Consider the following 22,925-nt stretch of genomic DNA (forward strand, 5'->3'; position numbering starts at 1 on the left):
ATGAGATTCAAAGGAGCTGTTGATACCCAAAGATGGTAAAGGATTAAATTTCCAATCATTAGAGATGAGCAGACCAGTACCTCCACCTCTTCCAGTCAAACGGGGAGAGTGGGAAAATGAGAAATTATTGGAGAGTCCTGCAGGTGTAGCAGTGTCCTCTGGTTTGATCCAGGTCTCTGTTAGGGCCATGAGATTAAGCTTTGAATGACTAATAATAGAAGTAATGAAATCGGTTTTGTTTACAGCAGACTGGCAATTCCAGACCAATAGGAAAAGAAAGTAGTGTATTAGCAGACATAGGCAAAGTATGCAGGTTGTTAAGATTGCGCTGTCTACATTGTGTGTTGCATGGTTTACGAGTGGTAATGATAGTAGGGATCTGGAAACACATAGTAAGATTTGGTTATAAACAAAAAACAACTGAAACAGAAATGAAACAAGGAAAAGGAAAAAGATTAATCAAAACAATACTTATATCCCCCTGCCGGTGTCCCTGCCCGGTGGAGTCGCACGGTAGAGTCGATGGTCTTTACACTCTTCAGTCTTCACAAGAGGAGGGCTTAAACTGGAGGGCTGCCTCAACCACTGCCGCGGTATACTAATCTTTTTTGAACCCGACAAAACGGAAATTGAATTCAGCTGAACACACTTTACTGTTTATCACAACAAAGGTCTAAGCAAGCGCACAACACTGACAACGTATGCGATAGAGTACGAGACCAAACGCAGCACGTCTCAACACAGTAAACAAAAAAGTGTTTCCTAGCAACGACAACTGCGCTAAACACTAATGAGACAAGAAATAAATACACTTACGATCTGCTTTTAACTCCCGCTGATTTAACTGCTTCTCACAAAGGGTATTTCTTTACACTCTCTTGGCTGGTGCTTGAACACACTTTAATGTTTATCACAACAAAGGTCTAAGCAAGCCCACAACACTGACAACGTATGCGATAGAGTACGAGACCAAACGCAGAACGTCTCAACACAGTAAACGTTAAGGCAGTTCATCATTGAATTCAGTGATGTCATCTCTGTTCAGTTAAATAGTGTCTGTGCATTTATTTGCAATCAAGTCAATGATATCACTGTAGATGAAGTGACCCCAACTAAGCAAGCCAGAGGCGACAGCGGCAAGGAACCGAAACTCCATCGGTGACAGAATGGAGAAAAAAAACCTTGGGAGAAACCAGGCTCAGTTGGGGGGCCAGTTCTCCTCTGACCAGACGAAACCAGTAGTTCAATTCCAGGCTTCAGCAAAGTCAGATTGTGCAGAAGAATCATCTGTTTCCTGTGGTCTTGTCCTGGTGGTCCTCTGAGACAAGGTCTTTACAGGGGATCTGTATCTGGGGCTCTAGTTGTCCTGGTCTCCGCTGTCTTTCTGGGCAGTAGAGGTCCTTTCTAGGTGCTGATCCACCATCTGGTCTGGATACGTACTGGATCCGGGTGACTGCATTGACCCTCTGATCTCGAATCAGACTGGATCTGTATCGAAATAGGAAAAGGATCTGCCGCCCGCAGTTGATTTTGATATTCTAGGTATTATCAAATTTCCTGAGTTTTGAGAATGTAGCGGACATAGAGGAGTATAATGTAAAAGGAGCTCATTCAAATACTGAGGTACTAAACCATTCAGGGCTTTATAAGTAATAAGCAATATTTTAAAATCTATATGATGTTTGATAGGGAGCCGGTGTGGACAGGACCGGGCTAATATGGTCAAACTTCCTGGTTCTAGTAAGAACTCTTGCTGCTGCATTTTGGACTAGCTGTAGTTTGTTTACTAAGCGTGCAGAACAACCACCCAATAAAGCATTACAATAGTCTAACCTTGAAGTCATAAATGCATGGATTAACATTTCTGCATTTGACATTGAGAGCATAGGCCGTAATTTAGATATATTTTTGAGATGGAAAAATGCAGTTTTACAAATGCTAGAAACGTGGCTTTCTAAGGAAAGGATGCGATCAAGTAGCACACCTAGGTTCCTAGCTGATGACGAAGAATTGACAGAGCAACCATCAAGTCTTAGACAGTGTTCTAGGTTATTAAAAGCTGAGTTCTTAGGCCCTATAATTAACACCTCTGTTTTTTCTGAATTTAGCAGTAAGAAATTACTCGTCATCCAATTTTTTATATCGACTATGCATTCCATTAGTTTTTCAAATTGGTGTTTCACCGGGCTGCGAGGAAATATAGAGCTGAGTATCATCAGCATAACAGTGAAAGCTAACACCATGTTTCCTGATGATATCTCCCAAGGGTAACATATAAAGCGTGAAGAGTAGCGGCCCTAGTACTGAGCCTTGAGGTACTCCATACTGCACTTGTGATCGATATGATACATCTTCATTCACTGCTACGAACTGATGGTGGTCATACAAGTACGATTTAAACCATGCTAATGCACTTCCACTGATGCCAACAAAGTGTTCAAGTCTATGCAAAAGAATGCTGTGGTCAATTGTGTCAAACGCAGCACTAAGATCCAATAAAACTAATAGAGAGATACACCCACGATCAGATGATAAGAACAGATCATTTGTAACTCTAAGGAGAGCAGTCTCAGTACTATGATACGGTCTAAATCCTGACTGGAAATCCTCACATATACCATTTTTCTCTAAGAAGGAATATAATTGTGAGGATACCACCTTTTCTAGTATCTTGGACAGAAAAGGGTGATTCGAGATTGGTCTATAATTAACAAGTTCTTTGGGGTCAAGTTGTGTTTTTTTTATGAGAGGCTTAATAACAGCCAGTTTGAAGGTTTTGGGGACATATCCTAATGACAATGAGGAATTAATAATAGTCAGAAGAGGACCTATGACTTCTGGAAGCACCTCTTTTAGGAGCTTAGATGGTATAGGGTCTAACATACATGTTGTTGGTTTAGATGATTTAACAAGTTTATACAATTCTTCCTCTCCTAAAGTAGAGAATGAGTGGAACTGTTCCTCGGGGTCTATAGTGCACTGTCTGATGTGATACTGTAGCTTACGGCTGAATGGTTGCAATTTTATCTCTAATAGTATCGATTTTAGAAGTAAAGTAGTTCATAAAGTCATTACTGTTGTGGTGTTGGGAAATGTCAACACTTGTTGAGGCTTTATTTTTCGTTAATTTAGCCACTGTATTGAATAAATACCTGGGGTTATGTTTGTTTTCTGCTAAAAGAGAAGAAAAGTAATCAGATCTAGCAGTTTTTAATGCTTTTCTGTAGGATATGCTACTTTCCCGCCAAGCAATACGAAATACCTCTAGTTTTGTTTTCCTCCAGCTGCACTCCATTTTTCGGGCTCCTCTCTTTAGGGTGCGAGTATGCTCATTATACCATGGTGTCAAACTGTTTTCCTTAACCTTCCTTAAGCATAAAGGAGCAACTGTATTTAAAGTGCTAGAAAAGAGAGAGTCCATAGTTTCTGTTACATCATCAAGTTGTTCTGAGGTTTTGGATATGCTAAGGAATTTGGATACATCAGGAAGGTAACTTAAAAAGCAGTCTTTTGTGGTAGAAGTGATGGTTCTTCGATACTTGTAACAAGAAGTAGAATTTACAATTTTGGCTATATGAAGTTTGCACAGAACTAAATAATGATCTGAGATATCATCACTTGGCTAAATAATTTCAACACTATCAACATCAATTCCATGTGACATTGTCGAAATCATACTCTAGATTTAGATTTCATACTGAGTAGGTCCTGAAACATGTTGTCTAACACCAATAGAGTTCAGACCTGTTTAATGTTTTGATCAGAACAGAAGAACGGTGTTTTGACCCACGACTACGCTGCCTCACTGTCACCCAGTTTTCCTGCTGCAGGGGCTCTGTTGCCGGAAACGGACAATGTATAGGACTCCCTGAGCTAGACGCATCCAATGCCGTATCTAGGGCCATGTCCGGGCAGGGACACCGACTTACTGTCCTCAATTAAAGTTTGGATGAGTGTCTCTAATTCTGAAATCTTCTCTGTCAGCCTAACTATTTCCCTGCATTTATCACATGTGAATCCCTCATCAGCGACAGGGGCGCCCCCAAGGGGGGGGGCACCCCTGTATAAACTCTGGCCACACCTGTGGCCACCCCTAGGATGATTTGCAGTGGGTACTATTAATTTAAATGCAGAATGTAAATTCACAATAGTTTAAGAAGTGAAAAAAAAAATGCAGCACCTGCTGCAGCCACAGTTTTGAGTCTCTGAGCAACATTAAAGTGCTTCGTTCCTGAATGAATCAACCATTTAAATGATTCGGTTCAATCGCAATGACTCACTTATTAACAGTGACTCGCTGCCACCTATTGGCGGTTTCAATTTCACATCTTATGGAACCTTTTCATTTTCTTAATAATTTCAAACATCAGTTTTCAATGTTTTATCTTTAAAATATCAAAACATTATTTATTCATTTGTAACTGTAGGCTAAAGTATTCCATCTTCCACAGAGCTGCATTAAACAGTGTGTAAAAACATCTAACAGCTTCTATTTTATCTGCATTGCAAAGATCAATTTTGTTTATAATGATTGCATTTGCTTGGTAGAAGCCCAAATGCAAGTATTTGACCTAAAAGATGGTGCACACTTTTAGAAACAATGGTGTAAAGGTAAAAATAAAATTTAAAAAAATCAGGTGTCAGCACAATTTAAACATAAGATATCAGCGCAATAACACTCAGCAAAATAGTCTAATTATCATTATCGATAAAATCCTAGAACTCACAAAGATATAACTTTTTGTCTATATCGCAAACCCTTAATTATTTTTCCTTTATTTTAATGTGCCACCCCAAAATTTACTGTGGCCTCATTTGGCCACCCTGTCAAAATTTTCTGGGGGCGCCACTGATCAGTGACAGAGATAGATAAACTGTACATGTGGCAAGAGGTGCAAATAATAGCAGGCGAAGCCATTACTCACCGTGCTTGATGAAATATTCTTAATGCGGTTGTTTGATGAACTTGTGAAAAACTGCAGCGTGAGAGAGGAGGAGAAAAGAAAAAGCTAATGACAAGCTAACGAGTGCTAACGCTTTGCAGGTGTAATGCACTCACGGAAAAGTGAACGATCAAAGTTAATCTTTTAAGATTGATCTATAATATCAGAAATATGGTGTGAATTAAGCTATATTTTACCACTTTAAAAAAACAAACAAACAAACAGACAGTTATAGTAAGAAAGATTATAGAGAAAAAATAAAAACAGCTAATCATGTAGATAATCATGTAGATACATTCACATTCAACATAAAGCACACTCTCACATATATTAAAACTGTAAAAAATAAAACAAACAAAGGAAAAGGAGATCGCTGTAAGTTCCGCTTCCATCAGCTGACAGGTGCATCAGAACACGTCATGAGGGAGCGGCAAATTCAAATAAACTATCTTTCGCCTATATTTCATTCATTCCTTTTTCTGGTGGATCGCCTCATTCTGTTTGTGACACTGTACGCTGCAAAACCATGCCGTTTTTACTACCAAGACGCAGTTTCCGACCGTGAGTTATTCCATAACGGACATTAACAGTTCTGTCGCTGAAGAACTGAAACGTAAACAAAAGGAATTATGATCCATATTACAATTTTATTTCTTCATTGGACTAAACGTGCTTCATGAGATGTCTTTCAGTGGACCCTTACCTTCCTAACTGAACCGGGATTTACAACTGTGGATGTGTTTATGACTCGTTATTACGACGGATCTGGTATGCACAGCATTTCTAATGTTAATGTTTTTAATGTGTACTGTTTACACAAATGTAGCAAATACAGTCTTTATAAGCTTTCCATTGAAAAACAGTGATCTGTCGCTGATGCTTGAGGCTTAGATCTTTATAATGATACATAGTTTGTCAAGATTAAATTTGTCCCGTTTCATTTAATCTATTCATAAACATTGATATTTTATGTGTGGTATATTTGAATTCATATGAACCTCACAGTTGAATCTGCTGGTTTTGAAGATCAACTTTATTCACTGTGCAAATTTTAGAAAATGTTTCATTATCACGTCACTAGTAATGAAAGTTTTATCCAGATTATTTTTGCTTAATACATTATTGTGTCACATTTGAAGGGAAGGCAGCATCAGATCTGAAGTTGATCTACTTACTGTGTTTGTTTTGTATATGTCTGTTTAAAGCAGATGAATTATTAAAACACTTCCCACATGCAGTACAGTTATAAGGTTTCTCTCCAGTGTGAATCCTCTCATGTCTTTTCAGATTTGCAGAATCACTGAATCTCTTTCCACAGTGTGAACATTGGTAAGGTTTTTCTCCAGTGTGGATCCTCTCATGCCGTTTTAAACATTTTGATGTAGTAAAAGTCTTTTCACACACAAGGCACATGTACTCTCTCACACCAGTGTGTATTTTATGGTGTACTTTCAAATATTGCAGACATAGAAAGTGCTTTCCACACAAATTACATGAATGTGGTTTCTCCTTTGTATGAACTTTCATATGCTCTTTAAGGTGTCCTTTTAGTGTGAAACTCTTCCCGCACTGATCACATGTGTACGGTTTCTCTCCAGTGTGAATCTTCTCATGTCTTTTCAGGATTCCTGACACACTGAAGCTCTTGTCACAGTGTGAACACTTATAAGGTTTCTCTCCAGTGTGGATCCTCTCATGTGCTTTCACGTGTCCCGAATTACTGAATCTCATTTCACAGTGTGAACACTTGTACGGTTTCTCTCCAGTGTGGATCCTCTCATGTGTTTTCAGGCATCCCAAAGTACTGAATCTTTTTTTACAGTGTGAACACTCTTCAGTGTGGTTCCTCTCATGTCTTTTAAGGTGTCCTGACCGACTGAATCTCTTGTCACAGTGTGAACACTTGTATGTTTTTTCTCCAGTGTGGATGTTTATGTGATCCTTAAGGTGTGATAATTGTGCGAAATTCTTCCCGCATTGATCACAAGTGAACGGTTTCTCTCCAGTATGAATTCTCATGTGACGCTCAAGATTAAATTTGCATTTCAAACTCTTTCCACACCGAGTGCAGGTAAAAGCTTTCTTGGCTCTTATTTTCTTTAAATCTTTCTGTTTGGTTTGAGAGCAACTCAAGGGTTTTTGTCCAGTTTCAACAAGATTTTTCTTCTCAACTTCACTCAATTCTTCGTTCTTTTTTTCGATCATCTCTGAAATAAAAGTAAAAATGGTTTATTTTCAGTAAAGTAAATCTAAATCAGCTTGTAGCTTTATAACTTTCACCATTATTAAATGGATAGTTCAACCAAAAATGAAAATTTGATGTTTATCTGCTTACCCCAGGGCAGATTTGCAAGGACACTGATAAAAGGTACACCACAAACCGCTTTTGTTTATTTCTCACCAGAACAAAACAACTTTATGCAGGGGATATTAAACATTAACTTATAGCTAGTATAAGTATCAGAAACTGATTAGAATATACAGCTAATTTTACAATACAAGCCTCTGTTACTCATAATTATATTGAAATGTAAAGCTTACCATGCATCATCTTAGTAAAAAAGCTTCTTGTTTTTAAATATGTTCTGTATATTGTCAGCGTTATTCTCTGAATGATGCTATAATGTATTTATTATGGTTCTGACTGAGCAACATCTATTTCAAATGTCCAAAATCTTTGGCATTTTAATAGCATTATAGTTTCCATAGAATCCAAATGGTATAGCCAAATGTTATGCATATATATTGAATTAATTATTAATGAAAAGCAAATCCAAAGTTTATTTATAAAATCCATTTCATACACAATAGACATACAGGTATACTTTAGATATATAAAAAGCTGACAGAGCAACCAAAAAAAAGCAAATCATGATCAATTGTAAAGCCACATGGCATTATAAGAATAATATATATGAGAGCAAACTGATATACACTGTGTGCAGAATTATTAGGCAAATGAGTATTTTGACCACATCATCCTCTTTATGCATGTTGTCTTACTCCAAGCTGTATAGGCTCGAAAGCCTACTACCAATTAAGCATATTAGGTGATGTGCATCTCAGTAATGAGAAGGGGTGTGGTTTAATGACATCAACACCCTATATCAGGTGTGCATAATTATTAGGCAACTTCCTTTCCTTTGGCAAAATGGGTCAAAAGAAGGACTTGACAGGCTCCGAAAAGTCAAAAATAGTGAGATATCTTGCAGAGGGATGCAGCACTCTTAAAATTGCCAAGCTTCTGAAGCGTGATCATCGAACAATCAAGCGTTTCATTCAAAATAGCCAACAGGGTCGCAAGAAGCGTGTGGAAAAAACAAGGCGCAAAATAACTGCCCGTGAACTGAGAAAAGTCAAGCGTACAGCTGCCAAGATGCTACTTGCCACCAGTTTTGCCATATTTCAGAGCTGCAACATCACTGGAGTGCCCAAAAGCACAAGGTGTGCAATACTCAGAGACATGGCCAAGGTAAGAAAGGCTGAAAAACGACCACCACTGAACAAGACACACATGCTGAAACGTCAAGACTGGGCAAAGAAATATCTCAAGACTGATTTTTCTAAGGTTTTATGGACTGATGAAATGAGAGTGAGTCTTGATGGGCCCGTGGCTGGATCGGTAAAGGGCAGAGAGCTCCAGTCCGACTCAGACACCAGCAAGGTGGAGGTGGAGTACTGGTTTGGGCTGCTATCATCAAAGATGAGCTTGTGGGGCCTTTTCGGGTTGAGGATGGAGTCAAGCTCAACTCCCAGTCCTACTGCCAGTTTCTGGAAGACACCTTCTTCAAGCAGTGGTACAGGAAGAAGTCTGCATTCTTGATTTTCATGCAGGACAATGCTCCATCACACGCGTCCAAGTACTCCACAGCGTGGCTGGCAAGAAAGGGTCTAAAAGAAAAAAAACTAATGACTTGGCCTCCTTGTTCACCTGATCTGAACCCCATAGAGAACCTGTGGTCCATCATGAAATGTGAGATTTACAAGGAGGGAAAACAGTACACCTCTCTGAACAGTGTCTGGGAGGCTGTGGTTGCTGCTGTTGATTGGTGAACAGATCAAAACACTGACAGAATCCATGGATGGCAGGCGTTTGAGTGTCCTTGCAAAGAAAGGTGGCTATATTGGTCACTGATTTGTTTTTGTTTTGTTTTTGAATGTCAGAAATGTATATTTGTGAATGTTGAGATGTTATATTGGTTTCACTGCTGAAAATAAATAATTGAAATGGGTATATATTTGTTTTTTGTTAAGTTGCCTAATAATTATGCACAGTAATAGTCATCTGCACACACAGATATCCTCCTAAAATAGCTACAACTAAAAACAAACTAAAAACTACTTCCAAAAATATTCAGCTTTGATATCAATGAGTTTTTGGAATCATTGAGAACATGGTTGTTGTTCAATAATAAAATTATTCCTCAAAAATACAACTTGCCTAATAATTCTGCACTCCCTGTACAAGACTTAAGGCCTTTGCACACCGAGTCCGAAATTCCCATGAAAAATTTTCACAAGGGTTGGGTACCGAAAACCACTTGTGTAATCAGAATGCACCGAACCAAATAAGAATGCAGATTTCAGTGCCTCTTACACACCAGGCGCGAATTAAGCGTTAAACGCGAGTGATTTTCATGTTAAGTCAATACAAAAATGCAAATAGACATCCTGCCGCGCGAATTGAGTGTTTAGGGCGTTTTGACGTGCGAAACAAGCGGGTTGAAAAATCTGAACTTTGGTGAAATTTCATGCTGCGTTAACCAATCAGGAGCTTGCTTTAGTAGTGATGGGAATATGATGTAGCGAGCGGAGGGAAAATCTGAAACAAATATGGAGGACAAAGTCATAGTAGCTGTATGTGGATACCCGGAGCTGTAGGATACTTCTTAATATTTTTGCAGAAACAGGAATAAAAAAAAAAAAAGTATCTTGCTTGGAAGAAATAGTTCAATTGAATAAAGATCAAAGATTACCTGTTAGATTGACCCAAAATTGACTTTATTTTATGTTTAGCCACTAAAGAGACATCAAAGCCAGCGGCACATATCAGAAGGTCTAGCCGAGGTGAGGCTGCTCTCGGCGGATACATGAGCACTGAGCTCCCGCTGATAGCATGGAGCTGATAATCTCCGAAATTCGGCGAAACACATTTTCATAAATAAACCGCAGATTTGAGTTTAAACCAATTACATTCTCACCTGAAATTCTTTTAAAACTACATTTCATGACACTATAACAGTAATATTTAGAAAATTATCCGAAAAAATGGTGGATGAAATCACAATGCTGCGTGAACTCAACTGGCAGAAGCCCCTTCTATGACGCAAATTCGCGTCTGTTGTGAAGTTAATTTCATGTGCGAATGAAGTGAATAAACTCAATGTTCAAGCGTCCAACTACGAGCGAATAGCGCGATATTATATGGCATGTCGTGTCTGGTGTGAATGAACAGTAAGATTGTACTTTACACACAACATTGTAATTACTTTATAAAGAATGACCATACAGTCATTCACAGAACTGATTAAAGACAGTGACAGCACTCATTTTAACTAAATATCAGAGTGATTGACAGAGATACAGTAGAAACATTATGTGTGGTTTTGTATTAAATAATGACCCAGATCATGAAATACATTTATTAGCCTTAAAGTAAGGGAAGCTTGTGAAATAAGAGCATCCAAGGAGCATGAACTATGGATTTATTTTAAATCTTTTTAATTATCTTAAATGTTATCCTTTTAGGCTTTTTAAATTTATTTTCATAGAAGCATCGGTTCAGGCACTGTTTGGCGACGGTACCATTTTAAAAGTAACGAAATGGCACCGGTATCATATAAAACCCTATTGATACTCAACCCTAATTTTTGCATTTCAAAAAATAAATTCGACCTCATGTTATCTCAATCACGCTTGCACACTACCTCCGAAACTCATCCATCAAAAAAAATACAAATCTCAACAGGTTTGATTTTCTGCGTTTTTTGCATCCATAAAAACCATAGACTGTATAAAAATGCATTTTGAGAGACGTTTTGACAATTCAGAGCCACGGTAAAACTGCTGGCAATGGTGGTGAATGAATCACCAGTGCTTAGATACCTACAATTATATATACAAATATTGTTATAGCTATAATCATAGCACACTAAGGCCTTGTCCACACGGAGAAGGAGCTTACCCCAATCCGATCTTTTTTTTCCTCGTCTCAAGAAATATTCGCATCCACACGAAACCGCAAAATGATGTAGTATACATGCCAGACCAGTATGTGGTGCTGTAATTCTGACACAGAGATACACTAAAAACAGAGAAGAAGACTTGGACTATGCTCTTGCGGGTGGTACACAATCGAACATGGAATAATACATTTATTAATCTGTGTTAATGTTAGTTAATAAAAAGACAATCGTTCAGTGTTTGTTCATGTTTTTGTTGCTGTTACGTGACGTAGAGGTGTCTGACTAGGGGGGAGACGATGATGTCATCGTTTCTGAAAATATACGGATTAGCCGTCCAGATGAAAACGCAAAGACGGCATTTTCAAATTTATCCACTTTGGGACCCGGTTTCAAAAAATAGCGGTTTCACCTTACGAAAACGCCGGATGCGTGTGGACGAAGCGCCTATCCGATAAAAAATTTGTGCGTATTCACAGAAACGCTTCTCCGTGTGGACGGGGCCTAAGTCCCTGTAAACCGCACATGTGTGTGCGTGCGGGGGGGTCCATACTTTAGACATACTGCCAGTCTCTGTTCAGGATCAATTGATTCACGGAAACTGGTCGTCTTCTTTCTAATATGTGGCTCCTGTATCGTAAGCAAAACATCAAACTGCGCGACTGACATCCTGAAGTAAACTTCGAATCGGTCTGGGTAATCCATCCTCCCTCTCTACGTGATTGCAGGAAAGGATGGACCCAATATTTCATCTTTCTTTTTCTCTTTTTAAGAAGAGAAGACAAAAAAAATCATCCTTCCTACTCGAAGATGCCATTTTGTATTGTTTTGCTGTTTATTTTCGTAACACAGTCATTAATACGCATCGGATTCAGTGTGCAAGGTCTTTGTCCGTGACAAATTTTTCAGATCACGAATACGAAAAAACATGCAAAAAATGTCAGACTCAGTATGACATGACTTTAACAGTTTTTGACATTGTTTTTTGGAGAGGAACTGTATCTTTGAGTGTATATGAATCTCACAGTTGAATCTGCTGGTTTTGAAGATTAACTTTATTCACTGTGAAAACTTTAGGAAATGTTTCTTTGTCACCTCACTAGTAATGACAGATTTATCAAGAATATGTTTTGCTTAATTCATTATTGTGTAAAGAGCATATGAGCATAAAGAGCATAAAATTTTAAAATTTTAAGAGAAGGCAGCATCAGGACTTAAGTTGATCTACTTACTGTGATTGTTTTTTATATGTCTGTTTAAAGCAGATGAATTATTGAAACACTTCCAACATGCAGTGCAGTGATATGGTTTCTCTCCAGTGTGAATCCACTCATGTCTTTTCAGATTTGCAGAATCACTGAATCTCTTTTCACAGTGTGAACACTTGTAAGGTTTTTCTCCAGTGTGGATCCTCTCATGCTGTTTTAAACAGGTTGCTGTAGTAAAAGTCTTTTCACATACAAGGCACATGTACTCTCTCACACCAGTGTGTATTTTATGGTGTACTTTCAAATATTGCAGACATTGAAAGCTCTTTCCACACAAATGACATGAATGTGGTTTCTCATTTGTATGAACTCTCAGGTGCTGCTTCAGGACTGAAGCTCTCAAAAACATTTTCCCGCACCTATCACATGTGTACAGTCTCTGTCTAGTGTGGATCTTCATGTGTTTCTTAAGATATTCTGATTTTATGAAACTCATCCCACGTTGATCACATGTGAATGGTTTCTCTCCAGTGTGAATCCTCTCATGTCTTTTCAGATTTGCAGAATCACTGAATCTCTTTCCACAGTGTGAACACTGGTAAGGTTTTTCTCCAGTGTGGATCCTCTCATGCCGTTTTAAACAGGTTGCTGTAGTAAAAGTCTTTTCACACACAAGGCACATGTACTCTCTCACACCAGTGTGTATTTTATGGTGTACTTTCAAATATTGCAGACATTGAAAGTGCTTTCCACACAAATTACATGAATGTGGTTTCTCCTTTGTATGAACTCTCATATGCTCTTTAAGGTGTCCTTTTAGTGTGAAACTCTTCCCGCACTGATCACATGTGTACGGTTTCTCTCCAGTGTGAATCCTCTCATGTCTTTTCAGGATTCCTGACACACTGAATCTCTTGTCACAGTGTGAACACTTATAAGGTTTCTCTCCAGTGTGGATCCTCTCATGTGCTTTCAAGTGTCCCGAATTATTGAATCTCATTTCACAGTGTGAACACTTGTACGGTTTCTCTCCAGTGTGGATCCTCTCATGTGTTTTCAGGCGTCCCAAAGTACTGAATCTCCTTTTACAGTGTGAACACTCTTCAGTGTGGTTCCTCTCATGTCTTTTAAGGTTTCCTGACCGACTGAATCTCTTGTCACAGTGTGAACACTTGTATGTTTTTTCTCCAGTGTGAATGTCTATTTGATCCTTAAGGTGTGATAATTCTTCATTATTTTTTTCAATCATCTCTGAAATAAAAGTAAGAATGGTTTATTTTCAGTAAAGTAAATCTAAATCAGCTTGTAGCTTCAAACAACAAGAGCGCTTCTTGCTCTCTCTCTCCCTTGTGCATATTAACCAAAATCATTGGACACAACATTAGACAAGAAAAATGCTCAATGTTTCACGTGGAGCATTCAGAGATTTTTTTTTTCTCCATGACAGGCTGCTGGCTCCCACTGTTAATTAAAAAAAAAAAAAAAAGCACTCTCTGTATTAGCTTAAAGCCCTCAAGTTTACATTGGTTACTGTATTCTTTCAATTGCTCTAAACAAGTATTTTGGGTGACCTTTTTTATTGAATGCTAGACATCAAGTTTTTGTTTTATTTTACATCTTTTATTTTGTAATTTTAAGAGCAATAAACATATTGCAATGTTAAGGAATTCATGTTTTTTTCATTCAGATATGTAAACCAACAGGTATAAATTGTTAGTAGTCAATTAACGGGGAGATAATTGAAATCGAATCGGTCTGAAAAAAATTCATCGTTAGATTAATCGATGCATTGAAAAAATAATCGCTAGATTAATCATTTAAAAAAGAATCGTTTATCCCAGCCCTAATTTGAAATGGTTTAGTAAAGTGATGAATTTTGTTGTAGCTGAAAGGCAAAAAACTGTGTGAGGAGTTATACATTTGATGAAAGATAATGTTACTGTTTGTCTCCACAATGTTACTGTTATACATTTTTCATGAAAAAGTGATGAATCTTTTGATATGAGCTATTACTGTAAATTATATGAGATTAGGTTGTTCATAAACTTTTAATAGCAGACATGAATGTTACTGTTCTTTTTTAACTGAATGTTAAAAACTGAATTTTTCACAAGTTATCTCACTGTTGTAAATCTGACTGATATTGTCATGTATTAAATATAGCACGTCCTATGTGTTCCTTGTACTGAAAGAGAGTTGAGAAAAGAAATGTTCCAAGTGTTGGGAATATATATTTTACTGTTAATAAAAGGTTCACTTGAGATGCCTTGTGTTTCTTTGAAATCATTCTGAATTGGCCTATATCAATTTATTACATTAAAAATGCAATGAAACATTGAAATCGTACTATGTCATACAGTAAAACAAAATATGTCATATGGTAAAACATTGAATTTTAAAATAAATAAAAATAAATACTTTGTTTACATGGTTAATGAAAATAATGGAGGAGAGCTAGTATGATTATATATATATATATATATATATATATATATATATATATATAACTTCAAGGCATTTTTGACTAATTTCTACCAAAAAAATAGAACAAATGTCCATAGATGACATGCTGTGGTCGTTATAAACAAAATATGTAGTATTTGTGGTGTGGGTGTTTATATTTTGCAACTTGTTATAGAATACTTACGGTAAAACGAAGTGATTTTTAGAAATAAATTAATATTGATATTCATGACACGGTTAAATACAACCAAGAATGTAATAGTTGATCTGTATGACATTTTCAAGGACTGTATACAAAGAAACACATTAAAATGTCACATATTGTTATTTTTTTATAAAGGGCACTTATAAAAACAAAAAATATACACACAGATTTACACTAAAAATGCTAGATTTAATTTGTCTTTTAATTTTTATTTTTTTACTGTTTTGAAATTCTAAAACTAAATCACATTTGCAATCATGTAGATGTTTTGATTTTTAGTTTAATTATATGAAATTCTATAAAAGGCCCAATATCTTGAATTTTGTGATGCATTTTAATAGACAGAATCATGCAATGAAAAAGAAAACGCAATCTAAATGTGCATGTGCACTAATCTAACCTAATAGAATCCACGTCATGTACGTGTGCACTCTCTGTAGGTGTTTCATTTGGATTTTGCAATAACCTATCATTTCAAACCGCACATCATAAAACAACAATTACGAAATGTGTAGATTGGATGACGAACGCTGTTACTTGCAAACTCCGTCCCACAGGCTTTAAGGTAAATGCAGTGCATAGAACCATTTACATAGCATAGCCACTTGAAGACTTCGATCCACTCATCCATGGCTGGTGGATCAACACTCACCACATGATCGTTATCACCAGCACCATTATTTGTAACTTTAGGTGATTCACATAAGAAATGTGTCAGTGTTTCTTTTTTAGTTATTTATTTAATTTCTCTCTTCTTCAGCCCTTTACATTCCCAGTGGTAGTTAGCTCCATCACCTGACAGTGGAAAACACTGACTGGGTGATTGACAACTAATTTTAAGCAATTTAAAAACTACATTAAAGTTAAGAATGTAAAGTTGAAGTTTAATTGGTTAATGTTCATAGACCAGCAGAAAGGTTACTGTATCAACACAGAAGGCATATACTCTGAACGCTTTTATAGAAATGAAAACAGGTCGCACAACAATTACATGCACTTGCAGTATATGCGTAAATGGTTGCAATTTCGATCTTTGTAAGGATATGATCATTAAAGTTTTATACACTTAGAACGCACACACATATCTGTCAAAGCAACTGACAGGGCAAGCCATTACGCTAATTAAATATCTGAAAGTACACTCTTAACATCAGCCAGTCAAGCATTATGATAATCAAGTATAATTTAATAATAGAACTTTAGTATTTCGTAGTAATAATAACTTTAGACTTAAACTTGATAACCATGTTTGAATGCTTATTAGTCATTTTTACTAAACATTTTAACTAGGGCTGTGCGATATCGACAAAAAAAAACCTATTACAATTTTTTGATCAATTTTGCGATTCCTATAATAATTACGATTTTTGACACACACAGACATGCTTTACAGTCATAAATGCATTCAGTATAAATTTTAAACATATTTCCAAAACAAAACCAATGAGAGGTTTATCAAAAAGTTGTAACATGTCTCTAGAAACCGACAAATGCTAAAATAATCACTAAGTAAAGATGTCAAACCAAATGTCTAGACATAGGTAAAAAAGTTAATAATAAAAAATAAAATAAAACGATGCAATGGCTATGTGCGACCAAGCGATGGCGATGTGTGTGCCTTCAGACTAGAGATTATGGTACGTCAAAAACAGGTGCGTTGCACTTCCATTCAGATGAACTGAAAAATATCACAGATTGCTTGATGGAGAGTGAAACACTGAAGCCATAGAGTATTCGGTGAATGAACATACATCTGAACTAAACTTATACTTAGCCTCCAACTTGCACATTGGCGAGTAAAATCAGAGAATTTATTAATTATTGGCTAATATTAGACATCATTAAGTTGCCCAGAGTGAAGAATTAGTTGCATATGCGAGAGATTCACTCGCAAATGAAGAAACAAAGTAACTGAACGTTACATCTTGGATGTCCTGGTTGTAAGCAGATAAACATCAAACTTTCATTTTTGCGTGGACTATCCATTTAATGAAGATTTAGGGTTCATCATAATTCATCAGGGTTTCTTTGTTTGGTCATTTTGATGCATTTTATATATAAATTATACATCCCTGAAACTTGTAATGAATGAGGTACATTGGTCTTAATTTTATTATTTTTTTAAACAGTATAAAATCCCAAATCCCATGTTTCTATAAAGATAACTATCAAATGTTTGATAGACTACATAATTATATAACATGCATATTATAAAAAATTATTCATTTGGATTCAGCTGGATTTTTAAGCTCAAATGTAAGACTTTTTTTTAGACCTGCACAAATAAAATTAATACCATATGAGCGGGGATAGACAAGGTATGTAATTCCATATTAAACTTTTAAGTGCATAATTTACAAGTAAAAAAATAAAAAAGTTCATAAAATGCTAACCTTAACACTCCTGCCTATAAACAATTTTTGAGAAAATGGATGAGTCAAAAGTATTATAAATTTTATCAATTAAATAATAAATTAGGGGTATGCGAATATTGACAGAAAATTATATCTGAATTATTTTCTGGGATTTTATCGAAAATGGTAATTAGATAATATTTGGCTATAGAGTGTGTTATTGTGCTGATATCTTAGGCCATCCTTAAAAATATTCTTGTTTGCCATAACCCGACCGACCCTTTCAATTTAGCACCGACTCAATTATTATAAATTTTTTTTTGCTTTTAGTTCGACCGACTTGCCGATTGTAAATTTGCGTTAAGACGACCAATTTTTTTTTTTTTACTCTTCAAATAACTAATACAAATGCAATAAAATACTATTAATTATATTTAAGTATTGTAAATATATAAATTGCCTTAGCCTACATACAAATGAAGACTGTGGCCTGTGCGTTCGCTTCGTCTCCTCTCATTCTCTTTCAGAGTCAACCGTTCGTGCTTGGTAATTATGGCTGCGGCTACAGTAAACTAAATGTTCACGGTCACGGTTCAAAGTCATACGGGTTCGGGCACCATAATACATCTAAAAAAAAAATCATTAAACAGCTCGACACCACTTTAACTTTGCACGAAGTTCTGGAAAACTGTGCCCAGATCTTTTCCCATCCCTTCTCCTCTCTAGTCTAAAACCGTGACCGTGTCGACTGTCACTTTATGTTTGAAAATCTATTGCACGAATCAAGCATGAATCAACCAACACAAGTTTAGAAAACGAAAGTAAGAAATTGATTTTACCGACCTTCTCTCGGAGCGCGTCCAGGTTTTTTTTTTTTTTTTGAACAGGCGTCACACAGCAACTGCAGCTTTGGACAAACACGCATAACAGCAAATAACACTTCTGCACATGGTTTCTCTTTTTACAACAGAAATGTGAATTCTGCCGGTATTCAGACAGTCTCATGCATACAGATAGGCTATGGATTTGGGTTAGAATCACCTAGGGCTGTCAAAATAGCTGAAAAACTACATTCAAATTTTTTACTTAAATATGATCAAAATTCGAATTGTATTTGAATTTTAAATGCATAATTTCAGTTAGGTTGAAGAAAAGCTTTTTGATTCTCTTCTGAGGCTCAAGAGCCCATCGAGCAAAATATTACTGCATGTTTATTCAAAGCATTAGAATACATGACTGTGAAAAAAAAACATAATATTTAAAATAATGTTTATGACCCAATTATTATTAATTAAGTTGCTTAAAGAACTATAAACAAAACAGCATCATGTATGCATGCATTGTTAAATAAAAAGGGCGGAAAACCAGTCACACAGAATAAATTTTTTCATTGAAAAACATGAGATGCAGTGGGATGGGGAACAAAAACCCAACATAAAGTCTCGAAATATTTTTAGAAAATAAAATTAAATACATTAATTTTACATGTCTTTCTAAACAAACTGCTCTCTTGTGCGAGACGCGTGTCCAACAGTGTCCCTCTAGAAAATGCGCGAAATATGCGTTCTGTGTGAACGGCTTGGTTTCAGTTTTGATGTAAACAAGATCTTCTCCACATTGATGTTCTTTCTTTTTTTTAAGTGGCTTCAACTGGATAGGCTAACATAACCTTATAATGCAATGGCACATACATCGTCATCGCATCTCGTGCGCCACTGAAATACCTCGGACGGTGCACGTACACGAGGTGAAAGATGAGAAAGCAGATACTGCATGTCGAGCTCTTCCGCCTTTGAAAGTTGTGTCAGCTGTGCGCGTGAGATGGAATTGAACACGTACTGGGGCTCATAAGGCAGCTTCCTTAATGCACACCTAAAATTGGAATGCGCTTTCGAATGTGGATTTTTATTTTAAATTCAACGAATATTCGAAAAAAGATTTTTTTGACAGCCTAAAAAAAAAATTGCCTAAGCAATTTTTGTTGTTGTTGAAATTTAATCGTAAACACAGCCATGTTGAAGCCTGCAGTAAATGTTTTGCATTATGGCAGTCCACTCTGCTTATTGTTTTTCGAAAATGTTGCACTCCTGTTTGTCATTGCGCACGTAACTTCACGCCAATAAATCATCAGAAATATTGGTCTTTACCAATATATTGAATCTTTACATTCCTCCTGCCTGTTGTCCGTGGATTTACCTATATTTGGTGTTATTTGCCGTATAAAACTTTAGACATGCAAAATCGATTTTACAATCGATTCAAATAAAATTTGTCACTCAAAATAAAATACATTTTTTCACAAAAGTGACAACCCAAGAAAGCAAAGTAAACGTTCTCTCATTTGTAGGTTGCATTGATACGTAGCGGTGAATGCAAGTAAAACAGTATAACAGTATTCATGCAATAAACATGTTTTTGACAAAGATTTAAATTTTATTGTGGTCTATATAGCCTGCATCAAAATGAGGTTTCCAATGATGCACCTGAAGGCACAGGTTGAAGACCCGGTCAGTGACGTCACGATATGCTAATTTGTTTAAATTCATACCGACTTCATCACAATCACAAAAATGTACTTTTTTTTTTTTTTTACATTGAAACTTCAAAAAAAAAAAAAATAGACAGACCTAAACCAAAATATTTTTAATGATGGCCTTATCTCTAATTGTCCTGACAGCTGGCCCCTGAATTTTTATCACTTCTGTGTGTTAAGTTCACAGCAATAATATAAATGAATAATTTCCAACTAGTTTTATGCACCACCTTTTCAGTCAAATAGGGCTGCAACCAGGGACGTAAACTATTAATCGATTATTGATTAATTTTCGGTAAGAGATTGTCGATTAAAGCTGTTGATGGTCGTTTAACTGATTTAATGTTGGGCTGCGTGCAGCTTGTGCGCAGAACACGTACGAGCGGCTGTGAGTGATTGTGAATTAATGATGATGCATTTATATACCGTGTACTAATTAAGCTTTTAATGTGATTTAAACTTTAAAAGCAGTAAAGCACATTAAAATAGAAACAACACAAAAGTTCTTCAACATGAAAAGCAATAGAAATGTGGTAACTAAGTAATTTCATCAGATAACTGTGCTTTGCAGGGCTGTGGGACACAGTGACAGATAAGACTATTAACCCTTAAGGTGCCAGGTTTTTTTGGAAAAAATTTTTTTTATTTTGACATCAAGATTTCAAAAGGTTGTGGCTTGAAAGGGCTTAAAGATAGAAATTTACTGTCAATTAGAAAAATGTTTGGCATGATCAAAAGTTCATGTGGGGTGTAAATATACTAATCTAATTTGCATATTATGACATCATCAGGGGCGGCTATCTCGAATGTCATAATATTCAGGAAATTTAGATATTGATTTGATGTTTGAACGTATTTGCATGTTTTTTTGTACGTGTGTGTGTCTTTTTTCCTCATTCCAAATTATCAGAAAATAGGAAGCCAACAATGAAACAGAAGAAAGTACTAAATTAATACTATATCACTAAACTATATAGTAGTAAAACACATGTGAACAGTAGCCTACTTTTTGATCAGTTCATCAGTAATATTCAGGAAATAATAAATATTGAATAGTGCGCGATCAGCAACAGCTCTCCAATGGACACTATGACCACGTTCACCTCTGCCACCCCCATCCCCATTTAGCAAAGAGTCGAAATGATCACTTGTTTGTGCTTCGTGAACACACTCGCCTCGCACGGCGGCACCATTGCACTGCAAAGATGTACCGCGAGACACGCGATCATTAGACGGCCGATATGATAAAAAAAATATATATATTATTAACACATTAATAGGAGAATGAGCCTAATATCGTCTTGATTATCGACAGAAAAATCTGCTCACGACTTCATCTCTGACTTTCATCGATACACGATTCTATCGTCTATTGGCACAACCCTAGTACGTGCTCTCACACACAACCCGTAAAGGTCCCGTAATGACACGTGACATCAGGGTGTGATGTGTGATGTTCGAATCGAAAACACTAGGCACGTTAACTTTCACTGAGATTAGCGAATGATCTCCGCTTCAGTGCAGAAAGTGAGGAACTAACTGACCTCTGCTTCATTACAGTTCGCACATATTTTTTTTTTTGTTGCAAACGTTGATTTTCCTTCAAAACTGCTGGTAAAAGAGTCGCGCGATAACATATGGCATTAGATTTGGCTTTTGTTCACACAGCCTCGTCCCGGGACTGAACCCGGCAATGTTACTAGGTCCCCGACCCAGGTTCAATGCCTAATCAATCCCTGGACGTGTTTGCTTTCACACAGAAGGCGACCCGGCAATGTTCCGGCAATTTGCCAGGTCCGACGTGCAGTGTTAAAGGGGCTTTAAACTGTGCATGCATGTATTATATATCTTTTGAATCGTCTCGTCTCAGTTATAAATTTCACAGAAAAATGATAAAGAATGATATTAAAACTTGTTTTGAACAATTTCTTTGTCATATGAACATTGTTTTTAAGTAGCGTAGGTGGGGGTGGGGTTTATTTAAATTGTAAATCAGTTTTTTTTTTTGTGAAAAAATAAAATATATATATATATATATATATATATATATACACACACACATCTTTTATTTATTTTTAGGCCATCTGAATTTAAAGAATGAGCTAAACTATAAAGGGACACTTTTTTATGAGATTTGGAAAAATAGAACAAAGTGCAAGTGATAAGATTCATATTGTTGTTTGTGGTGATTTTGCATTTAGTTTACCAATACTATACAGTAAAGTGCACTGAAAATGAATACAGCGGTAGTCAGGGTTACTCTGAATACATCTGAATGTAAATAAACATTTTTATGATTTTTTTTATATATATATATATATACATACACACACAAACATGAAAAAACAATGAATAAAAATATGAATATTAACATTTAAAAACATTAATAAACGATTTATAATATTTAAATTTATAATAATTAATGTACAATACAAACGTTTATGTACAAAAGTAATGTATTAAAAAAAATAAGCCAAGTATAAAAGAAACGTGTTAATATGACAGCTTCTTTGCATCTCTCGGAGCGACTGGCTTGAGAGCTCATAAGCAAAGATGAATGAACAATAAAGACCAACCTTCTTGCTCCTCGTGTTTTATTCTCCAGGTTTCTGGCTCGTGATTTATTTTCCAGGTTTCTGGTTCAAGTTTTATTCCCCAGGTTTCTGGTTCCTCGTGTTTTATTCTGCAGGTTTCCGGCTCTGGGTTTATTTTCCAGGTTTCTGGTTCCTCGTGTTTTATTCTGCAGGTTTCTGGTTCACTCGTGTCCTCTTCTCTCTCTTCTTTAACAAACTCCATCTTCACAGCAGCAGATGTCAGTACAGATGATAAACTCCTCCAGATATTCCTGCTTGATTCAACACTCAGTCACGACTGTGAGTTTGGGAATATTACAGATACTGCACTGATTAAAACACGTTGTCTATTTACACAAACAATATGTCTAACCGTTTGTAATAAACCAGTTTGAAGGCAAAACAACAGAGAGCGCGGTGAAAAACTGATCTGTAATGGTGTTTGGAGAACAAATGTACGTGTT

The 22,925-nt window shown here is 36.3% G+C and overlaps 1 protein-coding gene across 1 annotated transcript in view; it reads right to left on the minus strand.

Moving 5' to 3' along the window:
* LOC113039826 (zinc finger protein 345-like) overlaps window positions 1–22,515 on the minus strand; it is a 42,983-nt gene extending 20,468 nt beyond the window's left edge. The window contains exons 1-3 of the mRNA XM_026197928.1: window positions 22,465–22,515; window positions 12,358–13,584; window positions 6,119–7,150 (exon numbers count right to left, since the gene is read on the minus strand). Of these exons, the coding sequence (XP_026053713.1) occupies window positions 6,119–7,150; window positions 12,358–13,582 (2,257 nt within the window). The 5' untranslated portion in view covers window positions 13,583–13,584; window positions 22,465–22,515. The remainder of the gene's footprint in view (window positions 1–6,118; window positions 7,151–12,357; window positions 13,585–22,464) is intronic.
* Between the last annotated feature and the right edge of the window lie 410 nt (window positions 22,516–22,925).

This window comes from Carassius auratus, chromosome 22, assembly GCF_003368295.1.
Source record: "Carassius auratus strain Wakin chromosome 22, ASM336829v1, whole genome shotgun sequence".
NCBI lineage: Eukaryota > Metazoa > Chordata > Actinopteri > Cypriniformes > Cyprinidae > Carassius > Carassius auratus.